This window comes from Rhinolophus ferrumequinum (genome assembly GCF_004115265.2).
Source record: "Rhinolophus ferrumequinum isolate MPI-CBG mRhiFer1 chromosome 15 unlocalized genomic scaffold, mRhiFer1_v1.p scaffold_54_arrow_ctg1_1, whole genome shotgun sequence".
Classification (NCBI taxonomy): Eukaryota; Metazoa; Chordata; class Mammalia; order Chiroptera; family Rhinolophidae; genus Rhinolophus; species Rhinolophus ferrumequinum.
In genome coordinates this window covers 3,493,541-3,518,166 of record NW_022680357.1, presented here as the reverse complement: position 1 = coordinate 3,518,166, position 24,626 = coordinate 3,493,541, and the positions used below count along the sequence as shown (strand labels likewise).

The following is a 24,626-nucleotide window of genomic DNA, read 5'->3' as shown; positions in this document are numbered from 1 at the left end:
CTAGTCACTTGGCTCATCCAGCTGCTGCTGCTGGCTTTCTGGAGGCAGCTGCCACCGTATTCAAATGGTTTGGATCGGGGCTTTTCCGCTGGCACACTCCCCGATGATCGCGCGTGTGATGGACATGACGCTACACGGATGTGGCAGGCAACCCTTTGCAGCCAGCGAGTGTTCAGAAACAAGTTGCAGCCCAGGGTGGGCAGAGGGTTCTAACGGGGCTGGGGTGGAGGCCTCCCGCTCCACTGATCACTCTTCTGTGTGGCACTGGCGGGCTGTCCCCCCCGCGCATGTGTCCTGCTTCCTGCCCTGGCCACAGTCAGAGGCTGTGGAGGGGTGCACCCCTCCCGGATTCTACCCGTCGTGGCCTCCCAAACAGAGAGACACCAGAGGACTTGTAATGCTTAACCCCATGGCTCAGCTGGACCCAAGTCTGTCCTAAACATCTACGCAAATACAATCAGACTGAAATTCCACGTCCACAGAACGGGACATCCCCAAAGGATTCCAGGAGTCAAAAAAGACCAGATTATTAAAAACTGCAATCAACAACCTTAACCGTAAGGATCTCATGGAGAGAACACACGCTATTTGAATAAACACCTGAAACAAACACGTACTTCTCCTGCGGTCTTTCCTAATGGAACGATTGGACAATCGCAATAAAAACAGCCCCCACTCCTCTATTAAATCAATAACCCTGACTCACACCCAAGCAGGTGCCCCAGAGCCTCCCGGCAGCCTGTGGGCGGCAGTTCCCCTCGGCCCCCCGGTCCCCATTTTGTGGTGCTGAGAAGGAGCATGGCCTCAGGTGGGGCTGAGGCTCCTGGCGTGGGGTGCCGCTGAGAGGCGGCTCGTGGTACATATTCCAGTCACTCTCTGGTGCTGGGTCACATGGTTTCCTCAGAGGGCACACTTCAGGGGACCTTTCCAACGGGGGGGGGGGCTTACGAGGGGGTGTCAGGCCCTCTATATAAAGCTGGATGAATGCTGAGACCAATCCACACCGGCCTGTTACTAGGAAGGGCTGGCCTCTAGGTGACCAGGAACCAGCGCTGGTTGGGAAGCTTCTGAGATCAGCCTTTTCCCCACCTGGTTGGTCACAGCCAGGCCCAGGGCAGGTCACTGCCTCTCCCTGGATGGCCATTTCTGGCTTCATTTAACAGGCTTCTAAGGCTTCTCCACTAGGAATTTCGTACCCACATCTCCCTCTAGGCCTGGGCTCTTCACCTGGGAGATGTCTGGAGACATTTGTGGTTGTCGCAGCTGGAGGGGGGGCAGTGAGTGCTCCTGGCATGGACTGGGTGGGGGCCAGAGGTGCCGCTCCCCATCACCCAGTGCACAAGCCCCATTTCCTGGAATGCCCCTGTCCCTTACTTTCCAGAAGCGACTGTGCCCAAACATTTCAAGTGGGTTAGGGCTCTACAGCTTAAGGCCAAATTAAGAAGGAAAAATCCTTTCTTCTTCTTAGCACCACATACACTGAAGGCCTCTGGGATGGCTCCCCAGTGCTGTCAGCCACACGTCAGAGGCACCTCCTGTCCCATGGGGAGGGGCCCTCTGCTGCCGTCCGGTCCCGTGCTAGCACGTGAGGAGATGGGTGCAGGAGACTGGATGCACAAGAACCCCAGGACGACCAGGGGAGGGAGGTGTGGGCGTCGCCCCGCACAAAACCGCACGTTTTCCAGGCCACCTTCTTCATCGGCCATGTTTCCCCTGCCTGTGACTCTCCAATTTGCATCTGTGGATTTCCTGTGGGCCTCCGTGATCCTTGTAATCACTGTGGGGACTCTGTGCCATAACCAGGCCTCCCCCAAACTCCCTTAGCTCTCCATTACCCTATGGGCCACCACTTACCCACGGGACACGCCCCCTGGCCACCACTTACCGAAAGGAAAACCTCTCAACCTCCTAAACATCAACGTGTAGCAGTGACCTTCAAATGCAAAGAACCCACACTCTTAGCGGTCTTTCCTCACCATGAGTAGCCACAACTGTTTGGTTAAAACACTGAAAATACAGTACATAAAAACAAAAAAACAAAACAAAACAAAAATGAAGAAATTAGAAAAACCTTAAAACCTAGAGCACGAAATTAAGAGAACTTAAATGTAATTGTTTAAAAAAAATCAAAATCAAACAAAACACACCTAAGAACTAAAACATAAAACACTATGATTTATTAAGAGGAAGACTATGTCAAACAACATAGAAGGAGACAGAAGAGACGTCATGAGAAACAGAGCTGGCTCAGACAGGGGCAGGAAGAGCGGCTGGAGAAAGCAAGAACCCTATGGCTTTCCGAGGCTCTGTGCCTTCTTTAAGAGCTTCTGGAAAACCCCTGTGAAGGCCTGCTTTTCGTGTGAGAGCAAGTGTGAGCAGTAGGCTTAAATGGCCAGGCCTGGCCTGGACCGCTGGGAGAGCCGGGACCCCACGGGCATCTGTCCTTCTGCCCAGGGCCCACCCATTGGCAAGACAGCCGACAACTGGCAGGTGAGCACCTGGGTGAAATGTCACAGACACATGCTCATCTCTGGAACCAAAGCAGAAGCACGTGGGGTCACTTTCTGACAGCTGACAGCTTGCAGCCACCTCCTGCAGGCAAGCTGGACACTCAGAGGTGGAGGACAGTCAGCAAGGAGCTACGTTACAGCAGGAAGGAAGTTTCTGGATGTCTGGGCCCCACGTCCACAACCCAACCCTGCCCAGAAGCTGAGGTGCTTTGTCTCCTAGGGGTGTCTTCTGATGGCCTCTGTGGGAAATCCACCAGCCCCGGGTTCGCCTCCTCCACCTCCGAGGATGGCATCCTTACCGGGCAAGGGGGCCAGTGTCCGACCCTGCCATGGCCTGCCTTCACCAGACAGGCTGACCTCCTGGACCAAAACTGGCTGCAAGTGACCGGGGGCCCTGAACGAGTGACGTGCCATGGGAGTTTCCTGCCCTTGGCTTTCTCGGGGCCCCCCCATTCTGGGGTACACTCTCTGGTTAGCTGTGCACACCCAGGATGTCGCCTTCTCAAACTCAGACCCAGAAGCCATTAGCATGGACAGGTGGGTGAGAACATCCCGGAGAAGAGAAGCTGCCTCCTGGCTTCTGACTCTCCGGGTTGCAGTGCAAACCTCAGACCCCAGAAGCACAGCGCACTCTGGGCTAGCGTCTGGTCTGGCCACAAGGCTCACACTTTGGGGTGTGTCTGGGAGACAGTCAGTAAGCTCAGCCCTAACAGACGGGCACATCCTAGCTGCAGAGGGGTCTAGCCTGGACTAGTAGGTAGCAATGCAAGGCCATGCCTCCCAGAGGTGGTCAGGTTTCTCCACTGCTGTCATATCTGAGGGAGGGGCCCCACTAACCCAGGGAAAGCTGCAAAGGGTTGTATGCAAAGACGGGGCTTCCTGAATGGACATGGGGCAACAGGAAGAAGACCCCCCAACTCCACGGCACGGCTACAAAACCTGGTAGCTGGAGCTGAACTGCAGCTGGCCGAGGTCACTCAGGTGCCAGTGGTCCCCCGCAGGCATGAGTTTGCCCCCCATCTGTGCACGTACCATGCCGTCGGTCAGGGGAAAGACATTCAGAGAAGTGGGGCGCTCCTTCCTGCTGAAATGTGAGGGAGAGGACAGGAAGTGGATGGTTAGACAGTGGCTCATGAAAAGAAAACTGAATACTCTTTCTGCACACGCCCATTCTGCAGAGAGCTGCTCCCCATAATGTCCCTCCCCCGGCTTGGGGGGAGACAGGTCAGCTGTGGGGAGGGCGTCCCCTTCTGGGAGCCCGTCACGCACGGGGACCTCCCGTCCCTTTGGGTCCTTAATTAAAGGTGTTTGCACATTTAAGGGAATTTCTTCTTCACTGTTATCCTGTATGACATTTCCCTGTCGGCTACGTGGTGATTTATCATTTTTAGTGATTTTTGATTTTAAACAGACACCTGCTATGTATGCTAAGACAGCCTGCAACAGTACCAGCGAGGGGCCCTTTGGAATCACTGCCAACACTGACTGGTTCCTTGGCATGGCAACTGGTACAATGATTGTCTTCTTAGGTGGAGCCCAGACTCGTGTCCTAGGGCCAGGCAGAAGGAATCAACCCTTACCGGCCCTGTTCTCTGTTCTTACCCCACCCCCATGGCCCCTGCCCTCACTCCTTTATTGTTTTTTCATGAGACCTCACTGGAAAATGCTTGAACAGAAGAGTCCAGAGTAAGAGTGCCCCACCCTTCTGCTGGCCCCTGGGCACCTTTCTCTCACTACAGGCATTGTCTCCATTATCATAGAGCACAAGCACCACAGGGGGCTTCTTTGAAAGCTACACTATAAAACTAGGAGTGTCCAGCAGCCTGGACTTGTAAGAGTGAAGCTCAAAGCCGCCTGCTGTGGGCTCGTCCCCAAGGAGACTCCGTGGGCCGTAGCACTGGTGACGGCAGAGACCCTCCTCGATTGGGGGCTCAAAGTCAGGTACCGGGCGGTGAAGCCCAGGCCTGGGGAAGATACACTGCACCCCCAAGACCGGCATCCACAGAGCCCACGCGGCTCAGAGCTGTTCAGGCCAAGAATTAGAGTCCCTGCACCACAGCCTCAGGCTCGGAGCTCATTCCCCAGGGACGGTGGTGGGAGGGGTAACGGGGGCTTCCTCAGGGGTCCCCAGGGGCCAGGTGCAGAGGCTGGACTGTCTTGGAGAGAGAAGATGGGGGCCACCTCGCAGTTCTTGGTGGATGCAGGTGGTGAAGAGGGGGAGCGGGGCGGCCTCCGATGACCAGAACGGACTCTGGCCGGGCAGGTGGCCTCATGAGGTCCACTCTAGGAAGGGGCCCCCCCACAGGAGGAAACACGGAGTCTGTGTGTCAGTCCTGCTCAACCCCTCCGTGGCTGGCTCCTCTGCCCTGTTTAGGAAGATGCTGCCTCCTGCAGAGCAGGGTCCCCTGGACCTCATGGGACCTGGCTGTGCTGTCACAAGAGCTAGTGTGTGTCAGGGACAGAACCAGAGGAGCAGCACGCTCCCAAGGGGCTGGGGCTACCGATGCCTGTGGGGCGTGTTCAGGGGCACGGCCTCTCAGGTCACCGGGGACAGAGGTCGCTTTCTCGGACATGTCACTTAGGAATTGAAGAAACTCAGAACCTAAGAAAGACTTGGTCAAGTTGGGAAGCTCTGAGTCTGCAGGTCCATCAAGACCTCAGTGGCCCACAACTCCGGCCGCACTAGGGCTCTGACACAGCCCACAGGCCGGGGGCATCTGGGAAGCAGCCACCTCGAGGCTCAGCACGTCCCTGGGGGGACTGGCAGGCCAGGACGGGGCCTGATTCCTGTCTGCTCCCTCAGAGGCTCCCAGACCCGCCTTCACCTACTTTTCCCTCTTTCTGGGGGCTCACAATGCTGATATGGGTAGCCCCTCTCCTGGCAGCTCTCACCCTGGATGAAATGCACACAATGGGTCCCTTGGCCCCAGGCAAGTGCGATGCTGGCTGTCACCAGATGCTACAGGGTGACAGCAGCGGCAGAAAGTGGGCATCCTGCCTCAAAGGATGGGGGACGCGTGTCCACCCCTCGCTTCCACAGCTCTGTGTGCAGGTACACACCACACCTGGAGACAGCCAGGCCGCTCTCCATCGACAGAAATCTTCCCCAGGAATCGTGTCTTGTGTCTTTCCCCATCTCGGAATTGCAAACGGGCTTCGTGAGTACTTGCTGGGCGTCGCTGACTGACAGCCCCGCGCTCTGTCTCCAGCGTGGCCGTCGTGTCCTCTCATTACATCCCTGCAAAACCCTTGGGAGAGCCAAAGCTCATTCCCCTTCAGGGGCTGTAGCCCAAGGGGGTCATACTCTCTGCAGAGGTCGTGCGCCTGTGGGGTCGTGGGCATGCCACGGGCTCTGGGTCTAAGTGGCCAAGCTGGGCTGTCTGACACCAGAGCGCAGGGTCTCCTCCCCAACCGCTGCCCACCTTGGCAACGCCAGCCCTGGGCTTTGGATAGGCTGTCTGGTCTGTGGATGGGTGGACATTTGCTGAGGGGGCTCCTAGTACCGCTACCTACTCGGGGGCTGACTCGGGGACCTCGGGCCAGCCTGCTGTCTCCTCAATGCCATGGCCCTAGGATCACCCCATCAAGAGGCTGTGGTCTGTACCATCGCGGCAGGAAACATGTCGGGTACATCGAGGGCCTGCCTGTGCTTGTATTATAATCAGGCACCACCGGCACCCTAACTCTCCCAACCCCGCCAGCCCCTGAGTGCCCAGCAGGACCACACGAGCACCGTGCAGGCTTTACCTTTTCCTCCACGACTGGCGAGGGCTGTGGAACAGCGACAGACACAGGGCCAGCACACAGCGGTGACAGCACAGAGGGCAAGACAAGAAGACAGTATTAGAGAGCGTCAGCAGCTCTAGGCACACATATGCTCACACGAACAGTAAGTGTGCAGTGACACCATTGGGTACCCCACTCTGAGCTCCACAGACAGACAGACAGATGCTGCAACATGCAGACGTCGACACATGACACACAGACACACACACACATGACACATGTGGACGAGAGGCCTCAAACAGGGCCTGTGCAGCAGGTCGGGTGACACACTCAGCACAGGGCGCTGGACGAGTGTCCTCTCCCGGTGGCTCAGCACATGCGCACACGCAGGCAGGCGGGGATGGAGTGGAGCGTCGGCCACACACGCTCACGAACGGCCAAGCATATGAACCGGGTACTTCAAGCGCACACAGAGCTTTACTATAAAGACACACAATTCAGGAAACCAGGCCAGGAGTGAAGGAAAACACCTGTCTCGGGTTAGGGACGACCAGAGGCCCCCCCCCAGCACTAAGGATGAGCCCTCACGGTGGGAGCCAGTCTAAATGAAGAACCTGGGCGGACACACACACGTGTCCCCAAAGGGTCCCCACTTGTGGCAGGAGAGCTACACTCCAGAGGAGAGTGGGCCAGGATGGCAGGCGGAGCATTTCCCTTAACCATCAGTGAGGCAGCTCAGGTCACAAAGGAAGGCCGACCCCGTGAGCCCTACAAAGGCCAGTGCCCGCACAATGACAGAAGGAAGGCTCATGCTTTCTCTGTGTCCACCAGTGTCCCCTCTGGAAACGTGAGGCTGTGGCTGTGTCCATGTCTATTCACCCAGAAACAGGTCCAGGGCCAGAGTCCGACTTGCACGGTGGCCCTTGGAATGCCTCGCTCCCAGCGCGTGTCTGGGCCACGGGGAAGCGGCTGCAGGGAAGGCAGCAGCCCCTATATGTGCTGCAGTAACCACGGGGCAAACAACTATGGGCTGGTGATGAAGCTCCATGCCTCTGGCCGGCTGGCAAAATGAGGGGGGCGCCCCGACTCATGGCATCGCCCCTCTGCTTCCTGGCCAAGCTTCCAGACACTCCCCGACCTCCCCCGGGAGCACACTCCCCGTCGTGGCCACGGGACCTCAGGAGGATTGTGGCTGCCAGTCCCAGGTGCCTTCTTCCTGTGGCAGGTCACTGACACGGTGGTGGCTCTGGCCCAGAAAGGGCTATTACCAGAGTGCCGAGGGCCTGGACACAACGGCGACCCAACGTGCACAGCTCGGCCTCAGGGATCCCTTCTGGCAGGATCGGATCAGTACACAAGGTTCGCAGAAATCTGGACCAGAGCCCCAACCTCTCTGGATAGCCAGCGGGTCTGTTTTACAAATGAAGGGGCTCCCAAGGGCCATGGCTTGGGGGGGCAAAAGCCCTTGCTGGGCACTACCCCGCATGGGCGTGGCTCTCTACTCTGGGCACCAAAAGCCACGCCTGCCCAGAGGCCACAAATGGCGATGGCCGGGCAGCGGGATCTGGACTTGCCAGCAGACAGAAGAGACCCTGAGACCGGTCCCTTATGAAACAGGTCCAGGGGCTTCTTACGACCGGCCTGTTCTGGTTCTCTGGGAAGGGGGAGCTGACACAGAGCCGCTGAGGGGCCTGAGCTGGGACCCTGCGAGCTACCCCATATACACCCCGAGTCCTGACCCAAGGGCGGTACCTGCCACAGGGCCGGGGGCTTCTCTGGGGAGAGGGGAGGCTAACTTCCCACAGGCCTGCCTGCCACGGGCGCCAAAGCCTAACTCTGAGCAGCAGGGAGACTGGAGGGGCCGGTGCTACCCTCATTCCAGACTTCTCAGGGCCCAGGGACGCAGGACCCATCTCGACAGCAGGTTCCCAGACCAGGCCCTGCCCCCCGCACGTGGAGACTCCCACAGAAAGCACAGCCTGCACTGTACTCATGGCCTCTCTTCATGCAGACGAGGAATCGGAGGCCCCCTGGTGACAGCTGGACCCTCGGGGCCCAGTGTTGGAGCACGGGCAGCTTGTGTTTGGCGGAGCCCACGTGGTCCCGAGGTTCTGAGGACTATTTCTGGGGCCCAGGATGTTCCCAGCCTCCAAGCCCTGAGTTCTGAGGTCACACCTCCCTGGCTCCCTGGAAAACTGCACCCCTTTCCCTGGGCCCTCTCCTGTGTGAGATGCCCTAGCTCAGACGGCCCGGCCCCACTTCCTCCAAAACAACACGAAGACCCCGATTCCAGGTTAACATTCCAGTGCGGTTTCTTGGACTCTCCCTCAGCAACTTTTGAGAGCCAGGAGTGAGGATTTTACAGTGTGCTCAGGAGGAAATGTGTGAAGCCACGGAACGGTAGGTAGCTTCGAGATCGGTATTCCCCACCGTCAGACACGCCTGACCCAGAAATAATACCTGCAGAGTTTGTAGTTTAACAAAGCCTTTCATCCATATCCCCTCGCTTGATTCTCACAGGTCGTGGGGTCAGCGAGGGAACAACGTCCATATCCTTCTCTAGAGTAGGAGCATTTCCGGGGAGAGCACCCACAGCGGTTATGGACCCTGCTCCCCACTAAAAGCTCTGAGACTGTCTACAAACCTCTCGATGACCTCTCGATGACCACCCTTCCTGGGCCCTGCTAGGCCTTTGCACACGCACTTCCTACTTCTGTTTTCACAGCCAAAGACTCCAGTACAGGAACACAAAGCTTTGCCTACAGTGACCCAGAGAGTAACTGAGGGTGACCTCAGAGGAAGGGGCCCGAGTCCACTTGTTTGTAGACATCACTCTCCAAGGAGGCAGGACAAAGAACACTTTTGCAGCAATGCCTTGCAACAAGGCCTGTATGTGACCTGACGAGGGCTTGCAGCGTTTGCCTGCAGGAATGAGGAGCCACAGCTGGACATGGACCAATGGCTGAGCGCGATCTGTGGGGCCTGGGATTCCCACTTGGGCCCGTTTTCCAGCTGGATGGAGACTTACAACACCGGTACCGACGTCCCCGGCCCAGGTTGCTTGGCGACTCTGGTCTCCCACCAGCCGACTCCTAAGCTAGCAACACCCTGGAGATGGTTGACAATCTGCTCTCTTGGGGACCATGGTCTGGTTTCATCTGGCTGAAGGGCACAGAAGATGAAAGGGCCCGGCCTCTGCAGGCTTCTCTCCTCTCCCTGAATAAACCAGCACCGAGCTCTTGAGTTCAGACAGGCAGGGCCTCTGAAGTCGGCCGGCATCGCCCTGCCCCACAGCAGGAATACGGCTCTGTCTGCAGATCAGCAAGGTGTCCCGGGCCTCTTTCCCCCCACATACAGTTGGTTCTCGTGATTCACGGCGGTTCTAATCTAAAAAGTCACTGCAAACACTGAATTGGCGAACACGGACCCATTGCTCCCAGGGACATACGTGCATATACAGATACCTGTCTCACATAGATTAGAATCACAATTCTTAACTCTTCCTGGTAGATTCTATTTGCCTTATTTTACGAAAGAGAAAAATGAGGAGCAGGCGTGTATAGCGACCTGGGGCCGCCCCACGAACAGGAGCCAGAGCTGGGCTTCCAGGCCCATTGGACGGCCCCAGAATCCGAGCGTCCAGCACAACACTGCCCTGGCCTCCCACCTCCGCCCCAAAGTGCGTCTGCGTGCTGGGTGACTCAAACCTTTCACCACTTCATGCATATCTGCAAGTGACTGAAAACGCTGCGCGTGTTGATTTTGAGGCTACAAATAAATTTTAGTGAGTAGGCAAATTCACGAACGCGGAATCTGTGACTATGCGCATTGACTGTACACGGTTTCCCCTGGGCCTTCGTGACTGCACACGGGCCAGGAGAGGTCCACCCATGTCCCCTCGACCCCGCTCTGGCACCCGGGGCAATCTCAGCACACATTCCAGCCACACACTCTGACCAGACACACGCCTTCTTGAGTCAGGATGCGGCCCCAGCCCCGCCTACCTCCGCCCGGGCAGGCTGCTCTCGGTCTGGCTGTTCCCCCCAACTTGCTGCATCTTGGACCTCTCGATGTGCTCCACGTAGGTCTGTATCATCTGTGGAGAAGGACACGCTTGCGTGAGTCATGCCTGCTGAGCGAGGCCTCTTTGCCTCCCCACTCTAACCAGTCCTCTTCTTGACTTGCTGTGCTCGGACAGAGATAAAGACCGAGCTCAGCAGAATGGAGTCCGACCAGCACGAGGCTGACGGCCTTCAGGGTTGGCAGTAGAATACCAGGCAAAAAAGGCCGAGGAGGCAACCCAAGGTCAGCAACCGCCACACGTATCCGGCTGCGGCCGCCTCCTTGGGGCGTTGTTCTGAGTGTGGCCTGTGTGGGCAGGACGCTCATATTAGGTCAAGGCCGGACCTACCTCGGTGTGTCGCTGGTGCAGGGCGTTATATTCCTTCTTCATCTCTGACTCCCGCTCCTCCAACCGGGAAACTGGAAAACACAACCGCTGTCTGTCAACCACACACCTGCTTCTCACCACGTTGTGCTGCTCTGGGCTTAAGTAAATGGTGGGAGGAGGCTTCCAGGACAAAGCAATGCCGGCGCAGACCGCGGCAGCACCTCAAGCTCAGAGATGGTTACCAGCAGGAGAGAATCCCTGGGGGCGCTAGAATGCAGATTCTGACTCAGTCTGAGGCAGTGTGCTGTATTATTTGAGGCTATTCAATGCTGCTACAAAGATATACGACAGGTAAAACTCACAAAGTGTCACTACCCAAGCTTAAGTCAGCAGGGAGCGTCTGAGATGCAGGCAACTCACAGGATGTGTCAAGTGTAGATAAGAAGCGAGCGAGTGGCTTGTGGAAAGAGAGAATTCACAGTGAGTAACCTCTAAGAGGTGTTAAGAGCAGAAGAACACCCGAGACACGCGACGGCCACACTAGTGTCCCTGACGGGCACCAAGGGCTGGACAGACCAAATCACGACCATGCCACCTCCGCGCTGGCAGCTGTGTCACCCCTAAATTGGCAGCGCCTATGACATGCAGGATGGTCCCCTCTGGCCAGCATGTGCTCTGCTGCCTGACTGCTCCAAGGACTCACTGGGGAGCAACAGTGGCAGCCGGTGACCCCACCTCTGCGTCCTGCCAGCGGAGTGAGTGTGTCACTGGACTTGGACACACAGACCTTCTCTCTGTGGCCCTTTGTTCAAACTGCATCTCGGTCCTTGCAGCCCCACCAAGTGGGGACGACCGAGTCACAGAGCCAGGGACTGGACATGTGACAGTCATGGGCCAGTGACTCCCGTGGCCGTCCTTCCAGGGCCCTCTCCGTCCTCAGCGTGGGAGCCTCCCCGCCTGCCCCGCTTCCTGGTGCTGGTTGTAAACTGATTTTACAATGACACTATTCAATATCTCATTTGGCCCATATGCTCTTCTGTTCCATGACCGCCGGTGTCCTTGGAGGCTACACTGTCAAGGTCATTCCCCACTTAACAGCTAACAGCTGCTGGTCAGGGGACCAAACTCTGAGGAGCAACAGGGGTTTTTGCACAAAGCAGAGTAACGGCTTAGTCTTCCCTGGAAGAGCTAAATGTTTCTATAGACTCCAGCACACAACACATGCAGGACCGGCTGCCAGGGGAACGCTCTTCATCCCATGTACGTCTGACCCCTGGCCTCTACTCCGGCCTCGGGAGGGCCTGCCTGTCTGTGCACGAGTCACTGGAGAGGGCTGTGCAGCCTGGGACCTCTGTGCAGCCCGCTGCCTGGCTGAGGGAACCAGGAGACTCGTCCTCCTCTCTCCTCCGGCCCTCACTCCGGGTGCTAAAAGCCTAGACATCAGCTGATATGCTTTCCTTCTAAGAAGAGCTGCAAGAGTTTCACCTATGAAAAGTATCCTCAGCAAAGGGATATTAAGGATTCTGTGTGACTACAGAAAGGGTTTACCTATACACACTTAACCTGGGCCTCTCGGTTTGCTTCCAGAGTGCAAATATGAACATGCTTGCACATGTACTAACCAGCCAACGCCTGCTGGCTGCCCACAACTCGTCGACACACCGCGGGACACCGGCCTTAGCAAAATGGCCTTCAAGTCTTGGTTTGGGATGCGGATGGACCCAACGCATCCAACCATTTCTTTTCCCAACTTGATCCAAACTTTTCAGAGATGGGAAAGTTCCTGGCATCCAAGGGAACTAGGTAAGGCAGCAAACGAGGCCTCCATCATCAAAACCTCGAACTACAGAAAACTGAACTCACACAGCTCACTTTCACTTTGATCTGTCGTTTAAACAAAGTCGTTTCTCATCTGTCTTAAACATCTGTCCTTTCTCTTCTGAAAACGAAGAGAACAGTTCTTATCATAAAAAAACAAACAGGAAAACATCTTTCTTCGCCTCTCCTCGTAAGGGACAGGCCCCCTGGTCAGCTGTGTGCCCCTCCTTGGAACTGTCACTACAGGAGGCTGCGTCGTTGGGTCCAACTTTCAGGTCACAAAAGAGTCCTCTCTCTCCTCAGTGGTGTGCAGACAAGAGCCCCACATGGCAGGCAGCCAGGAGCTTTGTCCTGAAAACCTGCACATAGCCACAGATTTGTAAATTCGGGGTCAGACGGCTGTATACGCAAGAGGCTGTTATCAAAGGGATATATTTATTTATTTCCACAAAGGACTGGAGGCTGATTACACGCATACAAAGCAATGTGACTTAAGGGAATCACAGTGACAACAAAATAAGGCTGTGCCTGGGTTTTCTCCCTCTCACGACAGCCTGCCCCGTTGGGACGGGTCTCAGAGCAGCAATCCCAGGGACATGCAATCCCACTGCTTAGGCCGTGGCTACCTACTTTGATCTGCATAGTTTTTGGCCTTCAGTTCCAGCTGGCGGGTCTGAAACTCATAGTGCTCCACCTGGATTTGTAGCTCTTTCTTCTCTTGTTCCAAGGCATCTTCAAACTCGATGAATTTCTATACATGGAAGGGAGAGAGAGAGCAGGCGTCATGAGTGTGGGTGGTCAGATGACAGCCGTTCCTCACGGAGGGGCTGCAGGCTCCAAGGGCCAAGGTGAAAGGCAGGGCTCAGGGTCAGAGTGCAGGTCTCCCTGTTCCAGAGCCTGCTCCCTCCATGTCACATTATCTGTCACCCTCTTCAGGGCAAACCTTGACACAGACCCCGTGGGACAGCAGGGGCGGGAGGAGTGAATAACTCTGTAGCCTTGTAACCTGCTCTCCGGGAAGTCACACCGGGGCCCTGAATTTCCATGTTGGCATTGGGTCACACTAATTATGTGCCTGGTCCTTGTGCTAGGTTTTTGGGCAACATTATTACCAAGCCAAGTGAAAAGAAAGCTCTTGCAAAATAAAAGAAACTCTTAAAAGGTCTTAGGTGACCTAGCTTGACGCTGAAAGTGGCTTGTAAAGCCGGGCCCTGATGGAGGGAGAGATAGGCTCTGGCTGCCGCCCAGATACCACCAGCTATGTAATTCCTCTCCGAAGGGGAGCTCTGAACCCCTCGATATTACTGAGTAGAACACGGGACTATTATTGAGAAATTTCATCTGTAGTACGCATACGTATCAGCTGGATTCTTAAGACATCAAGAGTTTCTCAGAAGATGGGAATATGAAACTGATCATGGATTTCAGGTGTTGGGTTTCTGGAAGAGTCGATTAACTTGTGGCCATGGCTGTGTTTCCCATACTAACTGCACCCTGTCCCCCAACCCTGACATGGGTCCCCAGCGATGTTTCTTCCAACAGTAGCTACTCAAAGGTCTTTGTGCTGAGAATCACGGGGGCTCCTGCCTAAAGAATGACTCACTCTGTGCAGTGAGTGAGAGGGCAGAAACCCCAGAGGGCGGGCAGGGAGGACAGGGCTTCAGACAGAAAGTCTGTGCTAATGACATCACCTGCAACGTAAGTAAAACGAAGAAAAAAATGAACGTCCCCACAGCCAGAAAAACGCACACAAACGGTGCAGCTGTACAACACGTAAAAATAAGTGAGTCTGAATAAACTGGGGATAGAACCAACATATAAAGAATGAACAAATGCTATGAATTAACTGGTAAGGGTAATTTTTTAATTGGGCAGCTTAACCTCCTATTACTTAAAAAAAAATGAAAAGAATGACATCAACAACATATGCTTCTGTAGAAAAATCAGATGAGAATGTTAACTAAAAAGATGAATATTTTTTAAAAACCATAATTCTATCATCCAGAGAGTCAGGTAAAATTGGGTGACATTCTTCCAGGTGTGTGTGTGTGTGTGTGTGTGTGTGTGTGTGTGTGTGAAAGAACCAGTTCTCTTGTCCTCAGGAAGGGGTCCCTGCTTTTGATGACAAATGCTCACAACAAGATGTGGGATGAGGGTAAAAATGCACCTTGAGCCAGTGAAGAGCCATTTGCTAGGGCAGCTGGGACTGGAAGATGGAAAAGTCTCCCTTTCTTAAAACCAATCCCTGGCCTCCCTCTGAGGTTTTACACAAAGAAAATGGTTCTTTGGTGCTCGTGTCACTTCACTAGAATTTTCCCCCATCTATATTTGATCATATTACCTGCATGTGATATTTGCAAGTCACCTAAAAAGATTTTCAAACTAAAGACAATGTAAAAAAACAAACAAAAATAAAAGTGAGTCTTAAGAAGGGCTGACAGACTTTCCTTAATCTATCCTGATAGACGATCATGAAAATCCAACAGAGGTGATGCTTCAAGAAAGCCTTATCATGCCATAAAACAACCCACAAGCTTATAGAGTCCTGACGAAGTCGGCCCCAAACCAGGTCACATTCAGAAATCCTCTAATGTTACGGTATTTTAAGGCCTTTTAGCATCAGGAAATAGGGAGACATTAACCTAGAGAGAAAATAACTACATAAGCTGTGTACCTGGGTGGCCTGAGGCCAAAGGCAAAAGGCACAGAAGGGGTAGGGTGGACAAACATTTGGGGTTCCTGGCCATATGGAATCCTGGGGCCAAAGGGACAGTCCCATGGGGTGGGAAACACTCAATCCTTAGTAACTGACACCCTGTCATTCTCTAAGCACTGCCAGCAGATGAGAGGTGTCAGCGCTCAGGGGGAACAACTCTCCAGATGAATAAAAAGGCCCAAGAAATGTATAAGCGACCACCAACAGGCTCCAGGGGCCCCCAGCCTCGGCCAGCCTCACCCTCCCTGCCCAGCTCCTTGAGCAGGCTGAGGACCATCCAGCGTGCCACTCCTTTCTGCTTCTCAGAGGTGAGCATCTTACCCATGAGACAGAGCCCATGAGAAGGGACACTCAGGGTTCTCCGAGTTTATGAAAATGTTACAGACACAATACGGTGCTCTCCAGCTTAAAAAGACATCCTCCTCTTTCTTTCCCTCTTGAAAAAATGATTTCAATGTCATTAAGGTAATTTTAGTTAACAAACATGCAAGCTAGCCAGTGAACCCAAATGCAACGTGCCATGCAATCTTCATCAGACATTCTAAGGAACAGCTAATGGAAGGGGACAATGCTTGGCCGCCGCGAAACTAACATTTAATCTTTGCTTTTTTATGAGGAAATAAACGTTCAGGGCTAGACTTGGGATGAAGTGAAAATTATCTTGACAAGCGAAGAATAGTTGACACGGCCGGGAAAAGGAAAGGGTCCTTATAGTTGGTAGTTAAATGAATAACGAGGAAGGGAGGTTGCACATCGAAGCTCTCTTCCAATACAAGGGAGTGGAGCAGTGGCAGGTGGGGAGAGGTATCAGGAGGGAACTTTATTAACTGGGTTAAAGTCACAAAAAATTCAATCCATGTTTTCAAAGGAGCAGAAACCATTTTGATTTCCAGATCATTTCCTTTAGATTTAAAAGAGTCAAGAATATTCAGTGGTGGGGAAGCTGGGAGAGACTAACTACAGTGAGTCTACAAAGAACGTCTTCTGTAAGAACACTAAAAAATTTTCAGGTAGCATCTGATTGTAACAAAATATGAATGGAATTGAGAAGAATAAAAATTTAACTGTCAGCATTTGGGTTGAGCGGGTCTGCACAGTACTTAGTGGATTGTAAAAAACGTGTCTCAGATCTGAAATACTCTTTGCACAGAGCGGTGTCTGAGTTTTCCAGAAGGCATGACTAGAGCAAAGCGAAAACATCCTACACGTGCTAATTATACGTACTACATATTTGAGTTTATTTGGAATTCTCAGCTGTCTAACCATGTCTCATCAAAATGTCATGCAGCACATGACAAACCATGGATAATTAAGGCGACTCTTACGATAAACCCTTTGAGCGCCCCAAAAAAGCAACGACGACAATTGAAAACGCACCAGCGTGGTTTAGCCTTAACATCTAGATATGAAATACCTAATTCTCACTTCTAAAGACCAATGTAGCACAAGTCCCTTTTTAGATTTATTTTTAAGCTATACTTCCCCCTCCCTCCCACTAATAAAATGCTCTGTTTTAAAACTAAATTCAGCTTTGGTTTTCAGAATTTGTTTTTTGGTGAATTTCAAGATACATAGTGAACTAACCTGAGTGTGGACTCTTCCAAAATCTAGGAATCGGAGAAAGCTATTCTCAGCATTCCATGGAATGAGACCATCTTCCCATTTTATACATAAAAGCAAAGTTAAGGAGTAAACTGACTTTTCATGTCAAATATAAAATTAAGACAACAGAAATCAGCACTCCCAATTCCCAGAAAGCAAGAGAGATGACTAGGTAAATACTCTTTCAGAATGTAATCATTAGAGTTTTGGTAACTTTCATAACCCATGGCTGTTTTAATAGCGAAGTAAATTAACACTTTAAATTTATTTCTTCCCTCTTTGATATCCCTTAGGCCAGGGTCCCACCAACCTCTTCTCAGCCTTTCAAGAATTTTACTCCTCTCTGTTGTTTCCTAAATAGCAGGCATTCTAGCTGTTGTTGTTCATCTCACAATATTTCCTTCTGTCTGGTCTCCTGCTTTGGGATCTCCCCTCTTTTTGGAACATGTTCACTGAAACAACCAAACCCCTACCTTTTAGCATCTTCCTTTCTTGCGTGAGGCTGAATGACCGAAATGTTTACTGCCTTCCCTAATAGAAAAGTGACAGAGCCAGACTGTCTACGGCTGTGATGCCCAGGACGGTAGCCCTAGCCACATGTGGCTATTTACACTTAAATTAGTTAAAAATGAAGTAAAAATAAAACCCGCTTCCTCGGTTGCATCAGCCACATTTGACGTGTCAATCACCCCGTGTGGCCATGAGCTACCGAGGCGGAAGCACAAAATGGATCTTCCCATCACAGAGTTGTGCTGGACAGGCGGCTGCTCCACACTCAAACCACTAAAGAGTCCTTGACCTTCAGGAATGAAACAGACAGCTCAGCGTGGCGTGTACTGAGGCAGGAAAGCTGCTTTCCCCCTCATCCACACACGCCTAACTAGCACCGCTTTGGGGTGTTCGGTCAGAGAGAAAAGAATCCGAAGGACACAGCTGCCTGGTGAAGCAGGGAGCGGGTGTGTGAACGGTGAAGTGCAAGGACAGGGCTGGGGCCCGTGGGAAGTCTGAGGGGGGCCGCCTGCAGTGACGGGGACCAGTCACTCTCATCACGGAGCATGTGGAGATGGGCACAGGAACTGGCCAGCGGTCTACGGCAGTGGGGACAACGTGCAGAGGAGATGGAAAGAACTGGAAGAGCAGTGGGGCAGGACAGAGGAGGTGGGCCATGGCCAGGCCCCAGAGGGGTTCAAGCAGAACGGGGTCCCCTCCTGGAAGAGTCCCCTTCTCTGTCTACTCAAAGTAGTCCGAGTAGAAGTGGTCCCTACCTTTCACTCCACATCCCATGCCCCCATTTCATCGCTCTCTGGATATGTGGCAGCATCACCCCCACAGTCCCCACCTGAGTGTCTGCCCCAGGACAGCAGGGACCTAAATCTCCACAGCCTGCAGCCAAGCCTGGCCCTCAGAGTATTTTGTTGAATGAGTGAACGGATGAGGGAGGGAGGGAAGTGGGATCTGCTTCCATACAAGTTGACTCTGGCTGGAGAAGGGGTGGGAATGGCGAGAGTGGCTGGGGTGACCCGTGTGGCAGTGGTCACTGGAACCCGGATGGTGGCAGTGAAGATAAAAAAAGAAGGCATATTAGAGCAAAAATCGGGCCAAAAGAATGGCCAGAACTTAGTGAGCGACTGACATGGGAGGTGATGAGGGCAACCCCAGGGCCCTGACTTTTTTGGGTGCAGTTCACAGTGGCCCCTGCGGGGATCGAACCGGCAACGTTGGTATTACTAGCACCACACTCCCACCAACTGAGCTGACCGGTCACCCCAAAGGGCCCTGACTTTTAGCACCTGGAAACTTACCTCGAGACAGCGCTCCCGGTTTTGTCGGCTGCAGCTATCTTTTCACACACTGATGGGTCAATCTCTTACTCTCATAATACATGGGAGCTCGAGAAAAGGAACCCTGTCTCACTCTTGTGTGTCCCCATTCATCAAGCACACAGTAAGGATTTAAGAGACTCTGGGATGCACTCGACGTCACCTCTGGGGGCTTCCTGCCAAGAGGTATGTCCCGAATCTGGGTGTGAGGTCGCGGGAAAGCCACACGGAGGGACCTCCCACAAAATAACTGGCCCGTGATGTCACAGTCATCAAGGTCGTGAAAAGCAGAAAGTGAGGAAAGATCCAGAATACAGGCGACAATAGGAATACACAGCAGAGCGAGAGGGAGGGGTGGAGGAAGAGTAACGTGGGAAAGCGCTCTCGCTGGTGAATCCGGGTGGGAAGCAGGATTTTTGCAACCTTTCTATACATTGTATAAAAAACAGAAAGTTTTTAACAACCTAAAAATAAAAACCACAGACATTAAATTTAACTTAGAAATCCTATTTGGATGAACGAATGTGTATGCTGTCTATCTGCCACCACAGGCCCCAGAAGGTTCCTGCCCTGGTAGTTCCGGCCGAGCTGCAGGGCTGCAGGCCTCCGGACCAAAGCAGTATCTTCCTCACATGTTGCCTCTGGCTGGGGAGCACCTCTCTACTCTCCTACGCCTATTTTTTCCATTTTGGGGGGGAGACTTTGTTATATTTTTGGAGTCAGGCACAGCTACAATGGACCAATATTTGGAGGCAGGAAAGATGGCAGCTCCACCACCAAATCTCAATGGCTTTATCTAAAACAGTTTTTAAAAACTGCTCTTCATATTACAGTGTGGCAGAACACATCACATACCTTGTCCAAGAAGTGGGGAACTTACTAGAAAAACTTCTGATGCAATGTATTAATTTGCCTATGAAAAAAAGGCAAAACGATCATCTTTATGGAGCAAGATTGTGCCTTTTCTCCCCCTCCAGCTTGATCCTATCCAAATGCTCTTCTATGAAATGGAGTACTTTTATATAACTAGAAAACAACAGTTTGGGGTCAAACTTTCCTCCAGTCATGTGCTTTCCTGACACAGCACCAAATGCCACAGTGTCAGCAAATAACCTACATATATGTCTCTTCAACAACACATCCACTGGAGTTGCTTGTAGTGCGTTGGGTTGGGGACGGGGGGTGTTGCTAGCAGTTTCTTCAGGGCAAAGAAGATTTTAAGGCAAATGATGGCTACTAAAGTCACACCTTGTCTCGCAAACCTTATTTTTCCTTCCGTAAGTTAAGTGCTTGCTCACTGCAAGGAAGAGAGCTCTTTGCAGGCCAGGGAAACAGAGCGCATGGAGCCCTCCGCTTACTTCCCCCGTCAGGTTACCCTGGGCAACTCTACCGAGGGGCATCTATTAGCTCTCCAGCTAGCTCACTCAACTGCCCATTTCCAACCTTCTTTTCTAATGGGAAAGAACTTGGTGGATTTTAAAAGCTTTCAGCATTGCTAAGGCCTCTGTAGAAATGACAGAAGCCAGCTGTAGGTCCAATTACCTCTGCAAGCTTGAGCAGGACTCACCGGTCTCGCTTACCGACAGAACCTGCACCATCAGAGACTGAGACGCCCAGTGCTTGTCCACGAAAGCTGCCCCACAAATCCATTAAGGTGCTCCTCCCTGACTCCACAATTCTCCAGACAAACAACAGGCAGCAGTGGGACCTGGCACTTGAGATGAAAGCGACGTGCCCTGTCTGGCAACCCACTTGCTTTACAGAGGCGGCCACTGCAGCCAGAGAGGGGAAGACCGGCTGGCTGAGCATGCAGCTCCCAAGGGCAGGGCTGGTGGCACTCAAGCCTGCATCTGGGGACTCCAGGGCTTCGGCCCTCTCCCTGGACCCCAGTATCTCTAGCTACCATCACTCCTATGCAATGAGCCATCCCAGGACATAGAAGCCACCCCAGGATCAGAACATACTTGCAATCTCTTGCTGCGGTTTTTACGGGCAAAAGTAGAGGACAGGGTTGTTTGCTCTGCTCAAGCCTTTCAAAAAAAATCTGCAGGTTCTGTCTGCTCACAAGGCTGCTGGCAGCTCAGGTTACCCAGCTCTGACTAAGCCTTCCAGAGCACAGTGGCCGGGACACAGGAGCTACTCTGCAACACGAACATGCCTATAGCTTGTGACGTGCCTGCCAGCTCCTGTGTTATCAGATACATATCTGTGATCTCAATTCAGTGCACACTGGTCCTTTCCACAAAACTAAACATGCATGTCTGCTGGGTTTCATGAACGAGCTAGCGTGCCAAAATGGTGACAGGATGTGGCCCTTTTCTTTAATTATAACATCACTTGAGGTCTTTCCACGGGTGGACATCTAATCACATCTAATCAGAGCCTCGTTGCTGGCTGGCCAAGCATTTGTTTGCTTCATGGAAGCTCTGTGGAGCTGCTCCTAATAGCTCAGGCGACGGTGGGTCTCAGCCTCAGAGGAAGTCTCCTCCAAACCACACGCACCCCGGCACCCCTGCCCCCAGCTCAGTCCAGGGGAGTGTAGGTGGGAGGCCAGACGTACACTCGCTTGTGGCTGCACTTGAACTGCACAGAGCAGAGCAGAGACCGCATCCATGCAGAGCTAATTCTTAAGCTACAAGGTTACAATTCTTAGCCTCAAGAGTGTCCATCTTGGTTTTTCCCTTCTAGTTCCTTCTCATCCACTGTGTACAGACCACATAAGTGCAGATGAAAGAAAACAAACCTACTTGAAACCCCAGGCATCAAATGGCTACCGAAAGTGGTCAGAGAAGTGGAGGGCACTGCCCAACTAGGCAGGCAGCCATAGCCCCATGGGTGGGCGAGGGGAGCCCCAGCCTCCAGTCCTCTGGGGGTGCAGCTCTCTGACCTTCCACAGCAGCATGACACGGAAGGAAGAGCCGAGGCCAGAAGTCAGGGTAGACTGGGTCGTTACCTGGCTCTGCTGGCACGTGGGACCTTGGTCCAGGCCGCCCACCACATTCACGGAGCCAGTTCCTTCCCCAGTAAATGTCTAGGACCACACTGAACTCAAAAATCCTACGAGCTCTTGCATCCCCTTGAGAGCTTTAATTCAGTTTTGTTGGAGCTTGGCACCCCAATCAATAGACAACAGCTTCTTGACAGACACATAAAACCCAAAAGCAAAACAAATCACTCTAAGTAGGAATAATACAAGACCTTGTTAATCTTCATAAACATGCTTTAAACTGGGCTTAAGGCATAAACCACTCTGGTTCAGGAAAAAGGCGAAATACTGAAACAATCTTGGACTTCAGTGCTGAAGTCAAGAATGCATTCAGCCAAACTAACTGCAAAGGAATTTAGCTCATTTAATAAGAAACTTCCTATTCATAAATCAAAGAGCATCACCTAATGCCTGGAATAACAGAATGTCAGAGCTTAGAGAAAATCTAGAGCAAGTGACTCATTCAACTGATGGGAAATCAAAATGCAGAGCGGGCAGAAGACGTGGGCAAGGTCACAGAGGCAAAGCAGGGATGGGAACCCACGTCCCCTGAGTCCCCTTGGGTCTGGCACAGATTTAGTCAGCGCTAAGTATCTGATGATCAACGAACTTAAGTGGTATTCCCTACAATGCACAGTTCCTCTAACGGATTCACAAATAAGTGACTTCCAGGTTATAGAGATATCCTAGAACACAAATATTTCAAAATTCGACTTCCAGCTCCTCAGAAGCCAGACTGGAATTTCTCACCTTTTCCACAGAGAGCTAACAATCTCCCTTCCCAACTGAGGGAACTACAGGGCAAAGAAATCACCTCCAGAAACCTGGAGTCTTTCACCTGGTGCCAGCGGAGCAGCCGAACTAACTGTGGCTTTCGTTATGTGTTTACGCCAATTATCAAGTTGACCCATGTCACACACCTTCAAAACCTTGGAGTGGGGACAAGGAAGAGATCTCCTGACAACAGACCCTCTTCCCGCTGCAGAACCGTAAGATCAGAAATCCCTTTTCGGGGAGGGTTTAGAAATGCAGTAACCAGAGAGAGTAATTGGGGTCTAGGAAACTGGTTTGCAAAATATACACAAACGCAAAAAGAACTGGCGCCTGGAGTGAGAGGTGGGTATCGGAGAGGAGACCGAGGCCTGGCCAGAGGCTCGGGACTTTTTTAGGCTGCCAGTTCTCTGGGTGGCGCCTGGGGGTTCAGGGCTCCGGGCTCCGAGCCCCGGGCTGGAGCACCAGGCGAGGACGGAAAGGGGAGCCGGGCTCCGGGGATTTGGGGGCCGGGCGGGGCGGGGTTCCCGGGCGGGGCCGAGGGCGGGGCGGGGGGGCCCGGGCGGCGCGGGGCGGGGAGTCCGCGGTCCCCGGGCGGGTCCCCGCGCGGGTCCCCGCGCGGCCGGCCCACGCACCTCCTCGGCCTGCTTGCGCAGCGCCTTCTCGCGCTCGTACTGGGTGAGCAGCTGCTCGTTGTCCTCGCGCAGCAGCTCCAGCTCCACCTCATGCTCCTGGTTCTCGCTGAGCACCGAGTCCAGGTTCTCCAGCACGTTGACCACGAGCGGCATGAGCTCCTTGACCACCTCCTCATCGTAGCAGTGGATGAGGCGCTCGAACTCGCGGTAGATGGAGCCGGCCAGGCCCGACACTCGCTCCGACATCACCGAGCCGGAGCAGTAGTCGTCCTGATACACCACCACGCCGCCGCCCTCGTCCATCTGGATCTCCATCATCGCGGCCACCGCCGCCGCCAGCGCGGCTCGCTGTCTGCCGGCGCGTCCGCCCCGGCTGCCCGTCGCCCGCGGCCCGTGGCCTCCGCTGCAGCCGCTGTCGCCTCAGGGCTCAGCCGCCGCCGTTGCTGCTGGTCCTGATGCTGCGCCCGTCACTCAGCGGCCGGAAGTCCCGCCCGCCGGCCAGAGGGGGTGGTGCCCGCCGGTCTCGCCGCGGCCTCGCAGCGCCGCGCCACTAGGGGTCGCAGGGGCCGTGACGTACGAGGAAGGTGGTCTCTGGGCCGGAAGCTCGGCCGAGCCGGGCAGGGTGCACTTCCGGTCAGGCTTGTCCGCGCTGCGAGCCGCTAGCGCCTGTCGCCTTAATCGCGTTCCCCTGCAGCTCCCAGACGCCGGCTCACTTTCAAAGTGACTTAGCATCTGTCCCAAGAGCATCTATAGACGGTTGCGTGCGGTTTAAAGACTTAAACGAGCATCCGTGCACCCATCCTCCCTTACTGAGAAACGGACATTCTTTCTGTGCACCCCTCGAGGTGGTGATGGTGCTGACCTGGTTGATTTCCCTTCAGTTTTACTACACAGTAGTGCACCCTCCACACAGGGAGCACTCCAGCTCTTCAAACAGTGGCTCTACGATTCACTGTCCCTCCAGGGGTTCCTGTCACGTGCAAGCTGTCCGTCTCATCCTAAAATCCAGGAACAAGCTTTCACTTAGTCCGCTTCGATGTCCTGCGTTCTGTGTCACTTCCCTCGATTTCCCAGTTTCACTTCAGCTGTGTGTTAGCTGTTTACCTCATCCACTGAGTTTTAAATTTCAACGGTTGTATGTTACATTTCTATTTGTCCTATTTGATTTTCTGAAAGCATGAACCCAAGACTTCAACTTTCAGCTTGGAGGCCACACTGGTAGTGTGAAATTCTAATTTTTTTTAAAAAAAAGCCCATTAGTGACAGCTTCACGCTAACAGAAATGCTCTCACCCCTGCCTTTCACCTAACAAAATGCTTCGAGGTCAGTTCATCCTAAGATCCTCTCATCCTACTCTGATTGCACCCAGTCAGTGAACTTGCCCTAAACGCTAGCACACACGTTTTCCCCTTACAGCCTAATTTGCTCACCCTAATTTGCTAACTAAAAGGTAAAGTGAAGTTTCAGTCTGATTCAGACTGCCTGGGTTTTGATCCTAGCTACTAAGTACATTAATGATCCTAAATTTCCATTTCCAAACCGTAAAACTGAGCCTAAAAACATTACCAACTTACTCTGAATGTTATAAACTAATCCATGAAAGGGGCTTAGAAACGTCTCTTGCAAACGGGAAGCACGTGATAAATGTTATG

The 24,626-nt window shown here is 53.1% G+C and overlaps 1 protein-coding gene across 15 annotated transcripts in view; it reads right to left on the bottom strand.

The window, feature by feature from the left end:
- Positions 1 to 23,420, bottom strand: part of MAPK8IP3 (mitogen-activated protein kinase 8 interacting protein 3) — a 44,975-nt gene extending 21,555 nt beyond the window's left edge. For 3 of the 15 annotated variants that reach the window (XM_033101332.1, XM_033101334.1, XM_033101338.1), the window contains exons 1-6: positions 22,975 to 23,420; positions 13,075 to 13,195; positions 10,648 to 10,718; positions 10,241 to 10,332; positions 6,258 to 6,281; positions 3,450 to 3,594 (exon numbers count right to left, since the gene is read on the bottom strand). In XM_033101332.1, the coding sequence (XP_032957223.1) occupies positions 3,450 to 3,594; positions 6,258 to 6,281; positions 10,241 to 10,332; positions 10,648 to 10,718; positions 13,075 to 13,195; positions 22,975 to 23,292 (771 nt within the window). In that variant the 5' untranslated portion in view covers positions 23,293 to 23,420. Of the gene's footprint in view, positions 1 to 1,885; positions 2,008 to 3,449; positions 3,595 to 6,257; positions 6,282 to 10,240; positions 10,333 to 10,647; positions 10,719 to 13,074; positions 13,196 to 22,974 lie in introns of those variants that run through there. The other 12 variants (XM_033101336.1, XM_033101339.1, XM_033101348.1 and 9 more) reach the window with 8 other exon arrangements.
- Positions 23,421 to 24,626: the final 1,206 nt, after the last annotated feature.